At 36.0% G+C, this 12197-nt stretch overlaps 1 protein-coding gene across 6 annotated transcripts in view; it reads left to right on the top strand.

Annotated features, from left to right (window-relative positions):
* Positions 1 to 12197, top strand: part of PREX2 (phosphatidylinositol-3,4,5-trisphosphate dependent Rac exchange factor 2) — a 337813-nt gene that overhangs the window by 141310 nt on the left and 184306 nt on the right. For all 6 annotated transcript variants that reach the window (XM_032316155.1, XM_032316156.1, XM_032316153.1 and 3 more), the window contains one exon: positions 4208 to 4293. In XM_032316155.1, the coding sequence (XP_032172046.1) occupies positions 4208 to 4293 (86 nt within the window). The remainder of the gene's footprint in view (positions 1 to 4207; positions 4294 to 12197) is intronic.

The following is a 12197-nucleotide window of genomic DNA, read 5'->3' on the forward strand; positions in this document are numbered from 1 at the left end:
TTGAAGTGCTGTACAGATTTACACAACCATGTATTTATAAAATCATGCATTATAATCTTTTTTTTAAATTATAAGAGATTTTGGATATACTTGGTAGACATTGGCTTTTCTTCTGCAAATCATTGATGGTCTAGTGTTTCTGTGTCACATTTCCATGATTTGTTTAACCAATAAGTTAATTAGTATAATTTATGTGAAGTACTTCATGTAATGTTTTAATGTACTATGATTATATCAAAATTGCTGTTTAAAATTTAATTTTATCGTTTCTTACTTGTAATAAGCAACTTTATTCACTTTAAGGTAAATGAAGATTACCACTTAAAAACAAAAGGTTTATTTTAACTACTTAGGAAAATATTCTCAGTATATATAGCATAGTATTCTTCCCTGCCTTAATATATATATTCAGCAATAACTAGGTGTACTCTTTAACTTAGTAGTTGAAATGCAATGTAATAAGCTAGAATATATGTGCTGCCAAAGCAAGCATGCAATGTAATGAGCTAGATTCTATGGCATTAAGTCATCAAGGTCGATGTTAAAATGTACCAGGAAAAGAGTGAGTGTGACTCATTAAAATTACTCATTTAGGAAGACTTTGGTCTAGAGGGCAGAGAGTAGCCATAACAGTGTCTTCTCTCTAAACCTATTGTTCATCTATTACTCCCTATTAACCCAACTCTAAGTAGGGTAAGGCTCACCTAGATGCCTACCTCTGGTCACTTTGAGGACACTTAAAAGGAAAAGGACAGACTGGAAAGGAATAAGGGGGTCATAGCCCAAATCAGTCATTAGTCAACAAAAACATCCTCCCCTTGCCCCCATTGCCCCTGATTTAACCCTGTAACTACTGATTCACTGATCATAGACATTTCAACAGTTGGATCATTCTGAAGTCCTCAACTTTAAGACTAAATAGATAGGGGCAAATCTTCAGTCCAGGAATTAACTAATAGATGAGCAGCATTAGAACCTGTGTCTCCTGACTCTTCCTGCAGTGTTTGTCACACAGTATCTGGAACCCCCTATTTCCTGTTCAGGTTCAAGCTTCTGTTCCACTGCTTGCTTGCTAATTGTGTTGCTTCAACATCTTCATCCATAAAAAAATGGCGATGATGAGTGTCTGTGTTGTGGAGCTGCTAAGAACATTAAATAAATTTAGGTTTTTAAAGAACTTAGTGACTTGTTCAACACATAGTGTGTGCTCTAGTGATGTTTTCTGTGATGCTTGTCTATTCTCTTATTTCAAGTTTTCATTGCTCCTTTACTATATCAGAAACATTTTATATTGTATTTCAAAACAGTTTTGAGGATAGAGTACTCATTTTTCATCTTTTACTTTTATTTATTTTTTAAATATATTTTTAAAGATTTTATTTATTTGATAGAGATCACAAGTAGGCAGAGAGGCAGGCAGGGAGAGAGGAGGAGCAGGGTCCCCACTGAGCAGAGAGCCCGATGTGGGGCTCGAACCCAGGACCCTGAGACCATGACCTGAGCCGAAGGCAGAGGTTTTAACCCACTGAGGCACCCAGGTGACCCCTCATCTTTTACTTTTAATTTGCTTGAAATCTATAGCCTTTCCTTTATGTCCTTATTCTAATGTATGATTCCTATAAATCATTCTTTCATATTTTCTTACAGTACCCACTTATACTTGATGTATTATCTTGTCTGGGGTTAAGGAGGAAAGCAGAGATATGAGAAGTTAATCCAATAGAAGTTTTCTTTTGAATCTAGCTGTATTTTACACTTGATAGCATCAAAGAATTTTTCAAAAGGCTTTGTAACAGATTATTTAGTGCACTTACATTCTATGAGAATGTTCCTTTTGTATAATTTTAATTCTTCGTTTAATAGATAATATAGTGATCCCAGCAGGGAAACATGTTTTCCAAAGATCATTTGATGAAGAGGGCCCCAGTATTATTACCAAAATGCACCTCATAGTGTTTGTACAAAATTTATAAATCTATAATAATTTTCTTGAAGATTAGAGTAAGGTCAGCCTTCACTAGCAATATTAGAAGGACAGAAGACCTTGCTCAGAAAGAACCAAGAAGGCTGCTATGAATTCCTCACAATCCACAAAAGCAACAATGGCTCACCATGGCCTGAAAGCTTGAAGTTATTTCAACAAAAGTGAACTCTCATTTGTAATACATAGAAGCATGAGCTACTTCTACTTTTTTGGTTCATGCTCAGAAAATGCATTTATTATTCCCTTTTTCTTTCCCTTAGTTATCTTCCATTTTCAGGTATCTTTTTTTTTTTTGTTTTTGTGACAGATAGTAATAACAAGGTGCTATTCAAAGGAAACAAATACAGCCTTATACACCAAAAAGTATATAATTAAAGATAAAAGATAAATTTGTCCTGTGACCTCTACTCCACCAATATGTAGATCACTTCATAGTGTATAGCCTATGGTGTGTAACCTAATTCATAATATGGCTTTCAAGTTTCCCTAAAACGGATCATTTGTATTTCAATCAAGAAATGCTGGACTGCCTGCCTCATGTATATTCCAGATCACAGGACCAGCCGTCTGCCGCCAGACACTAACGCCGTATAGGGCTTTCTCAAGGGTTCTAGGTATAGCGTTGCTCAAATTGCTCTAGCAGCTTTTTTAATATACTGTAAGTAAGTGCTGCTGCACCTAACTTCAAACTCTGTCTAATGTGCCCTTGAAGTGCCGCTGACATTTACTTCATGATTAATTCATCATCTTTTGGAGAACACATTTGTTTCTTGGGCATCTAGGGCTATCCATCAAAATTTACTGCATTGTATTCGTTTGTCTTTGTTCTGTACTGCAATTTATGATACTCATTTTTATAGTTGTGATGTTCCGCCTTATCTCATCTTCTCTGCTTTTCATTGTTGCTCTCTGATCTCCGGCTTCCTTCTGTGGAGTGGCTTACTTATTAGTGCCAAACTGGACATCCCTCATGGGTCTGTCATAGCAGCAGCTTACACAGGCTCTCCTTTCCTTCAGCTTCTTTTCCACATGGCTTCATTGAAAATATTTCTTTTCTTATTCAGGTTTTCCCTTTTGATGTAGTATTCTTTTTTTAAAAAAAATTTATTTATTTATTTATTTATTTATTTATTTATTTATTTGACAGAGAGAGAGATACAGCAAGAGAGGGAACACAAGCAGGGAGACTGAAAGGGAGAAGCAGGATTCCTGCTGAGCGGGGAGCCCGACAAAGGACTCCATTCCAGGACCTTAGGATCATGACCTGAGCGGAAGGCAGATGTTTAACGACTGAGCCACCCAGGCGCCCCTTGATGTATTATTCTTTCCAAGTTTCACTGAATAAATACTGAAGTTAATCACATTCTTAAATTATTTTGGTGTAGTGTTTGACAGATCTGTTCTTTATTACTAGCTTTTTGTTGTTGTTCTTTGATGAAGTTCCCAACAGCTAAGATGTATTAACTCTATGTTTCTTTTATTAGTTTTCACAAAGAAATTCCACAGTGCACTGTCTTCTTTGCAACAGTAAATTAAGGAGTTGGGTGCCTGAGTGTCTCAGTCTGTTAAGTGGTCAGCTCTTGATTTTGGCTTAGGTCATAAACTCAGGTTGTGAGATGGAGCGCTGAGTCTGAGTCTGGTTCCAAGCTCAACAGGGAATCTGCTTGAGGGTTCTCTCCTTCTCCCTCCCTGCTCATGAACTCACACTTTTTCTCTCTCTCTTTAACATAAATAAATTAATTTTAAAAAATCAACTAAGGAGAGAAGCTTCCATTTTATTGAAGTGCTTACATAATTCATAGCATGATGTAGGGCAGTTGACCAAAGATTCCTTTTTTAATCTCCACTGACACCCTGCAAAGTAAGTTTTAACTTTCTGTGGAAAGTCAAGCTCAGAGAAGTTAAGGAGTTCATGGAAGTTATTCAACTATCAAGTGAGTAAATGAGGACTCAAAGCTAGTTTTTCCTGATCCTGGAGCCTGTTCCTTATTCAGCATATACCGTGCACTAGCCGTGCTCCATTGAGGAAGTCTGTCATGCAGACTTCTGGGTACCTGTGTGAGGGCATGCACCCTATTTGTTTCCTGTTTCTAATTCAGTCAGTGTCTTTTATACAGTAGACTCTCAACACATTTATTAAAAGAATGAATAAAAGTGGACATATTGTATTAACCAACTGTGGCATTTTAACATCATCTTACCCTATTTTCTGACTGATTTTAGGACAGTGAAAATCCCAGATTCAGCTGAGGGACTTGGATTCCAGATACGAGGATATGGCCCATCGGTTGTCCACGCAGTAGGAAGAGGTGAGGAATTCATCCTGCATGGCAGACAGCTTTTCAGCATATTTGGATATTGCCTGCTGAATAAGAATATGTACAAAACGTGCATGGTCATGTTGTCATGTATTTTCTCAAAAGTATTTTTACTTTACTGGCTCAATGGCAGTACATTCCTAAAAATAATCATGGGACGCCAGGTGGCTCAGTTGATTAAGCAGTACCTTTGGCTCAGATCATGATCCTGGAGTCCCAGAATCGAGTCCTGCATTGGGCTCCCTGCTTAAGCAGGGGAGTCTGCTTCTCCCTCTGACCTCTCCACCCTCCCCAACTCATTCTCTCAAATAAATAAATAAATAAAATATTAAAAAAAATAAAAACTTTTAAAAATTGTAAGGCATATTTATCACTGTTAGAAACTGATGACATGAATGGAACCAGAGCATATTATGCTAAGCAAAATAAGTCAGTCAGGGAATGATAAATACCATATAATTTCACTCATATGTGGAATTTAAGAAACAAAACAGATGAACATAGGAGAAGGGAAGGAAAAATAAAATAGGATGAAAACAGGAAGACAAACCATAAGAGACTCTTAACTCTAAAGAAAAAAAATCAAGGGTTGCTGGTGAGTGGAGAAATGGGGTAAGTGGGTAATGGGCATTAAGGAGGGCACATGATGTAATGAGAAATGGACATTATACGCAACTGATGAGTTATTAACTTCTACCTCTGAAACAAATAATATACTATATGTTAATTAATTTGAATTTAAATAAGAAATTTTAAAAAACTGATGAGAGTATAAGAAAGCAACTGATTTCTGTACATTGATTTTGTATCCTGCCACATTACTGAATTGCTGTATGAGTTCTAGTAGTTTGGGGGTGGAGTCTTTTGGGTTCTCCATAGAAAGTATAATGTCATCTGCAAAGAGAGAGAGTTTGACTTCTTCTTTGCCAATTTGAATACCTTTTATTTCTTTTGTTGTCTGCTGTTGCTAGGACTTCTAGTACTATGTTGAACAGCAGTGGCGAGAGTGGACATCCTTATCGTGTTCCTGATCTCAAAGGGAAGGCTGTCAGCTTTTCCCCATTTAGGATGATATTCACTGTGGGTTTTTCATAGATAGATTTTATGAAGTTGAGGAATGTTCCCTCTGTCCCTATACTTTGTATAATTTTAATCAGGAACAGATGCTGTATCTTGTCACAGGCTTTTTCTGCATCAATTACGAGGACCATGTAATTCTTCTCTCTTCCCTTATTGATTATTCTATCACATTGATTGATTTACAAATGTTGAACCACTCTTGCATCCCATGAAAATATAGAAAGGGAAATTAGAGAATTGATTCCATTTACTATAGCACCAAGACCCATAAGATACCTGGGAATAAACCTAACCAAAGAGGTAAAGGATCTGTACTCGAGGAACTACAGAACATTCATGAAAGAAATTGAAGAAGACACAAAAAGATGGAAGAGCATTCCGTGCTGATGGATTGGAAGAATAAACATTGTTAAAATGTCTATACTGCCTAGAGCCATCTATACTTTCATTGCCAATCCTGATCAAAATTCCACTTTTCAAAGAGCTGCAACAAACAGTCCTAAAATTTGTATGGAACCAGAAGAGACCTGAATTGCTAAGGAAATGTTGAAAAAGAAAAACAAAACTGGGGGCATCATGTTGCCTGATTTCAAGCTTGACTACAAAGCTGTGATCACCAAGACAGCATGGTACTGGCACAAAAACAGACACATAGACCAGTGGAACAGAATAGAGAGCCCAGATATGGACCCTCAAGTCTTGGTCAAATAATCTTCAACAAAGCAGGAAAAAAATATACAGTGGAAAAAAAAGGCAGTCTCTTCAATAAATTGTGCTGGGAAAATTGGACAGCTGTGTGCAAAAGAATGAAATTCGACCATTCTTTTATACCATACACAAAGATAAACTCAAAATGGGTGAAAGACCTCAACATGAGGCTGGAATCTCTCAAAATCCTGGAGGATAACATAGGCAGTAACCTCTTTGACATTGGCCACAGCAACTTCTTTCAAGATATGTCTCCAAAGGCAAAGGAAACAAAAGTGAAAATGAACTTTTGGGACTTCATTAAGGTCAAAAGCTTCTGCACAGCAGAGGAAACAGTCAACAAAACAAAGAAGCAACCCACATAATGGGAGAAGATACTTGCAAATGATACTACACACAAAGGGCTGATATCCAAGATTTATAAAGAACTTCTCACACTCAAGACATGCAAAACAGATAATCATGTCAAAAAATGGGCAGAAGACATGAACAGACACTTCTCCAAAGAAGACATACAAATGGCTAACAGACATTTGAAAACATGTTCATCATCATTGGCCATTAGGGAGATTCAAATAAAACCACATTGACACCTTATACCAGTTAGAATGGCCAAAATCAACAGAACAGTAAACAACATATGTTGCAGAGGATGTGGAGAAAGGGGAACCCTCTTACACTGTTGGTGGGAATGCAAGTTGGTGCAGCCACTTTAGAAAACAGTGTGGAGATTCCTCAAAAAATTAAACATAGAGCTACCCTATGACCCTGCAATTGCACTACTGGGTATTTCCCCCAAGATACAGATGTAGTGAAAAGAAGGGCCATCTCTACCTCAATGTTCATAGCAGCAATGACTACAGTTGCCAAACTGTGGAAAGAACAAAGATGCCCTTCAAAGGACAAATGGATAAAGAAAATATGGTCCATATATACAGTGGAGTATTATGCCTCCATCAGAAAGCATGAAGACCCAACTTTTGTACCAATATGGATGGGACTGGAAGAAATTATGCTGAGTGAAATAAGTCAAGTAGATAGAGTTAATTATCATATGGTTTCGCTTGCTTGTGGAGTATAAGGAATAACACAGAGGACATTGGGGAATGGAGAGGAGAAGTGAGTTGCGGGAAATAGGAGGGGGAGGCAAACCATGAGAGACTGTGGACTCTGAGGAACAAACTGAGGGTTTTGGAGGGGAGGAGGTTGGGGGATTGGGTGAGCCTGGTGGTGGGTATTATGAAAGGCATGTTTTGCATGGAGCACCGGATGTGGTGCATAAACAATGAATTTTGGAACACTGAAAAAAATGAAATAAAATAAAACTTAAAAAAAAACCAACAACAATAACTGATGAAGGAATGATGCCTGCCAATCTCATTTTTCTACATGTTTCACTTTAGCCAAAGGGTATAACAATTTTAAGGTTGTCTATTTGTATTTTTCTCTGGCGGCAAATAGCTGTATTTTTGTCAATAACTCAAAGATGTAAGTTTTCAGGTTTAAGAATGATCTGTGTGCTTTATAACCTGTTGCTCTAAGATTACTTCAGGTGTTTCTATAAATAACATTTCTTAAACCGTAAAATGCATTTTATATTAAATAATAACGTGTTTATATTTTATTCTTTTTTATTTGATAGGTAAGTAAACCATTGATATCTCTTTTTCTATGTATTTTAAATTTTATAGTATACTAACTAGTAATAGTTAGTATACTATATATAGTATAGTAACTAGTAATGATTTAAGGGAATGACTTTTAGAGCCCACATAGTGTATAACTTGCTGCTATAGAAAGAAATGTCATTATAAGCAAAGAAGCTATGTGTTCATCTTAACCAGAGACATACATGCTTTTCATTACCAAGAAACATAAAATGTAAAGTATCTTCATGTGATCACCCAAATATTAGTCTGGAAAATTTGGAGAGGGGCATTGCTATCAGAATCAAATTGATCAAGAACATATGAGCTAGACCTTTATTACATTATAAAATTGCCTTTGTTAGTGTATATATGACAAAAATGAATCTTATTTCAAAAACTTGTCTTTTCACTCAGGTGTTTAAAATATATAGACTAATAGATATTTAAAACATTTCCAACAACTTATTCTTATTATATAACTGAAATGGGATATATTTAATACTCAAAGGGGATAGTCGGTACTTCCAAGATCTTCATTTTCCCTGAAGACAAAAGAATAAGTCACATTATCAGTACTATAAAATAACTGAAAACCTGATTGAATGACGGTGTGCTTCTGTCCTTACTACGGTGTCATTTAAAGAGCCGGATTCTTTCTTTGGAAAGTAGTTGTAGGGTAGGCCCAAATCTGGTTCCTATGCTCTTTGCTTCTGAAGAGTAAAAGAAATGCTTATGTGCTTTTCCTTTCAGATGCATATTAAAGGGAAAGATACTATTCAGTGGTTTCTTTTTGCACAGTAATTTTGCTATAAGAAGGAAAAACTTATTTCCCTTTTTCTTCTTTGGTGCCTTCCCATCTCCACATACTAGAGTATATCTATAACTGAGATTTTACCTTTGGAATCTAAAATTCCAATATGCCAATTTCTTATTGCAATCTCATCACTTTGGTATTCTCAGCTTGTTTTTTATTTTATTTTGTTTTGTTTTGTTTTGAATTCATTTGGGACTTCCAGGCTCTGGATCCTTCTTTTTCCCCTGAAGCCTCCCTTCTTTAGCAGCCCTATCCCATGGCAGGTCACCTCAGTCATTCTTGCTAGCATCACCAGGGTCCTCTTGTCCTTATTCTTCAGGTGCACTAAATCACCTCTTTAGCCTTGGATGAACTTAATCATCCTATTTGCTTTTCCTCCTGAGTGGGGAAAAAACTATCATGGATGTGGAATTAGCATTATCCCAGTTTGCTGTCTTTTGCTGGGCCTGTCTTACTATTCAGCAACCTCTTCATGTCTCTCATCACTTCCCTCTTTCTCTCCTGTCTCCCAAAATGAACTTCCTTTTTCACCCCACAGACAAATTCAGGGTCCTAAGTATAAAACCCTCAGAGCCCCACACCTTTTTCTGTACACCCACACCTTTTGCTGGTTCTACCACCATCACCAGCTTCCTCCCACCCTAGAGGAAGAGGTGTTTTTTTTTTTTTTTTTCTTCTTAGAGTTCAAGGTGAATTTCTCAGTAAGTGTTCTAGATCTTATGCCTTCTCTGGAGCGCCATGCTGTCCGGTATTCCCTTCCAAAATTTCAGCCTTTTTTTCTTGGATTATTCTAGTACAGGCTGTGAGCATGCTCAATTCTTTCCCACTAAACTAAACAAACAAAATGATCTTAAACTAGAACAGCAAACACAGAACTTGTCCCTTTTCCTTCTTTTCCCATTTAGATCCACAAGGAATTGGCGTTGCCTGGGACCAGTTAGAAATGCAGGATCTTAGGACCCACCCAGGATGTACTGAGCAGAATCTACATTTTAATGAGATCCTCAGATGATCTGTATGCACATCCAAGATTGTTAAGCTCAGCTCTAGAATAGTGCTCTAATAACTTTTTTTTGTCATGACCAAACTTCCTGAAATGCTGTTTGTATTTTCAGCTGCCCTTTTTCTCTTCCTATTTGAGTTTTAGGACAGTGCTATAGACATCCGTCCCCATCTCTCCCCACCCATGTCTCCAAAGTCTGTCTTACAAGAGTTATCATAGCCTTGACTGAAAAATACTACGGACATTGATAACATCTGTATTAATTTGAGCTTTCTGTGGCATTTGATTAAACTGACTACTCCTGTTTGCAGAAAACGTTCATCTCTTGATTTTGAGATGATGCTTTTCAGATATTTCTCCTATCTGTCCTCCCTTCATCTATTGTTGGCTCCCTTTTTTCTTCTCTGCCTTCTTGTTTTCTGTAAGAAATCTTATTGATGCTCTTGCTGGAGATGTTTAAATCTCTGTCTCCACCTCAGACCTCAGCATCTCTCTAAGTGAACTTCCCATCCATTCTCTGAACTTGCTTTGCCTTTTGTATTCTCTTTATTTGAATGACTATCTACTCAGCCACCGAGTCCAAAGGTAGAGGTGTCATCCTGGGGACCGTAGCCTCTTCACAAACTCTGTCATCAAATATCAAATACTCGATCTTGATTGCAGTAGATGCGTGTTATGATTTTGATTTTTTACTTAAACTGAGATGATTCATTCTCTGTTTGGGGTGGGGGGAGGGTCATCTCACTTGTGCTTAAAATTCTTCAATGCTTTTCCTCATGCATATATAGTAAGGTTAAGGTCTTAGGACTTCACATGGAGTAGGCAAGGACTTCACAATCTGGCTCTGCTTGACTCTCCAGGGTCTTCACCCACCACTCCCATTTTAAGCTCTCACCAACTGCTCACGTGCTCCCAAATGTCCAGGTTATTTCTTGACTCAGTGCTTTTTTTCAGACTATTCTTTCTATGGGGAATGTCCCATTTCCCTCCAAGACCTACTTCAATCCAGAAAAACCACTTGGAATTTCTGGGCGTGAATTTTAGTGAGAAAAAACATATATATATAGATAGATAGATAGATAGATATAGATATAGATATATAGATATATAGATATAGTCTTCTTGAATGTAAATTATGTTCTCTAAGATATATCATAATTCTTTCATGAGAGAAATTGCTTATAAAAGAAGGCTCTTCTAACATAAGTTTTATAATCACTTATATTAATTATATTCATTGTATTTATTAATGGTGCTATATAAATGTTGACTTGCTCAGAATATCAAGTAATAATGACTTGAAAGTTTCTGAAGATCTTAACTCACTGGATATTTCACTTGCTTATTTAAGTCTATATCTGTGCAAATGAATGATAGACAGTTGCTGTCATCTGATTCATTTTATTCTCCACCAATTCTGTGGTTTCTGACCCTTTGAGGATATCCTGAATGCTTATTTTACTTAGCAAATCCAATCTATTTGTGGTTGCTAATTGATTTGATTTTTTTTCTTAAGAATTTCTTCTGTTTGCATTTTAAAAAATGAAAGTGATTATAGAATTGATGAATCATTATATTGTATACATGAAACTAATATAATGCTGTACATTAATTATACTTTAATTTAAAAAATAAGAAGTAAGACTGAAATTTACAAGCTGTAAATTGTAAATTTCAAAAATGTTGCAATAACAGTTACTAAGAAAAACCAATGAAAGTGAATACTATTTTAATATTTAGATATTTCATAGACTAAAGAAAGATAAGTAAGGCATACATTTCTGGCTTTCCATTTTGCCATTATGTATGGATATGTAGAAAATTAAGACTGGCTAGATATACAGACATACAGAGAGTCAGGATGAAGCAGTGATCTATTGGCTGAAAATCTGATGACATGTGACGATGTGAAAGTATAATCTTGAGTTGAGATGGAGTTTCTAAGTAACATGCTACCAGCAAGTTCAACACTGCTATTTTAATGTTTTTGTTCAGTTGATAACTTTAATTTCAAGTTTTATAGTGATAACTGTAAATGATTTGGCTGCTGAATTCTGTTATAATTTTTATTATTTTGTACACTGTATCGTACACATCATTACAAATTAATATGAAAGGGAATGTTACATATCAAAATTTGTGACTTTGAATTCTAATATGTTTAGTCTTCTTGCAGAAATGTTTATTTTTATATTATCTGTGATTTTAATATAGTTTAACTAGATTTCTTTGTGATTAAGTTTCATTGAATGGGGAGTATGGAAACAGTGTTACTTGACATTTTGAGCCTTCTCAGGTTTATCTAAATCAATGGTAGCTTAACAAATTCCAGACTTATTGTACGTAATTGTGTTTTTAATAAAAGGAATGTATATTTCCTTTAAGTTTGCATGCAGGAGAGTGTACAATATTGTGTGCTTATGTGTGTGTCTAAGGCATGCAGCCAACTTACTATCTGCTATTTATAATACAGCTTTGATATGATCATCAGAATTGTACCTAAAATAGATAATTAAAACTGAAAATGTCTCAATAAAACTATGAAATGTGAAAAAAAAAGTTGAGAGGGAAAATAACTGATTAGTATTATAAAGGTCACTTTACAATATCCCTTCACATTCATTCTCAGAGAGATGGGAGA

This window comes from Mustela erminea, chromosome 16 (assembly GCF_009829155.1).
Source record: "Mustela erminea isolate mMusErm1 chromosome 16, mMusErm1.Pri, whole genome shotgun sequence".
Taxonomy (NCBI): domain Eukaryota; kingdom Metazoa; phylum Chordata; class Mammalia; order Carnivora; family Mustelidae; genus Mustela; species Mustela erminea.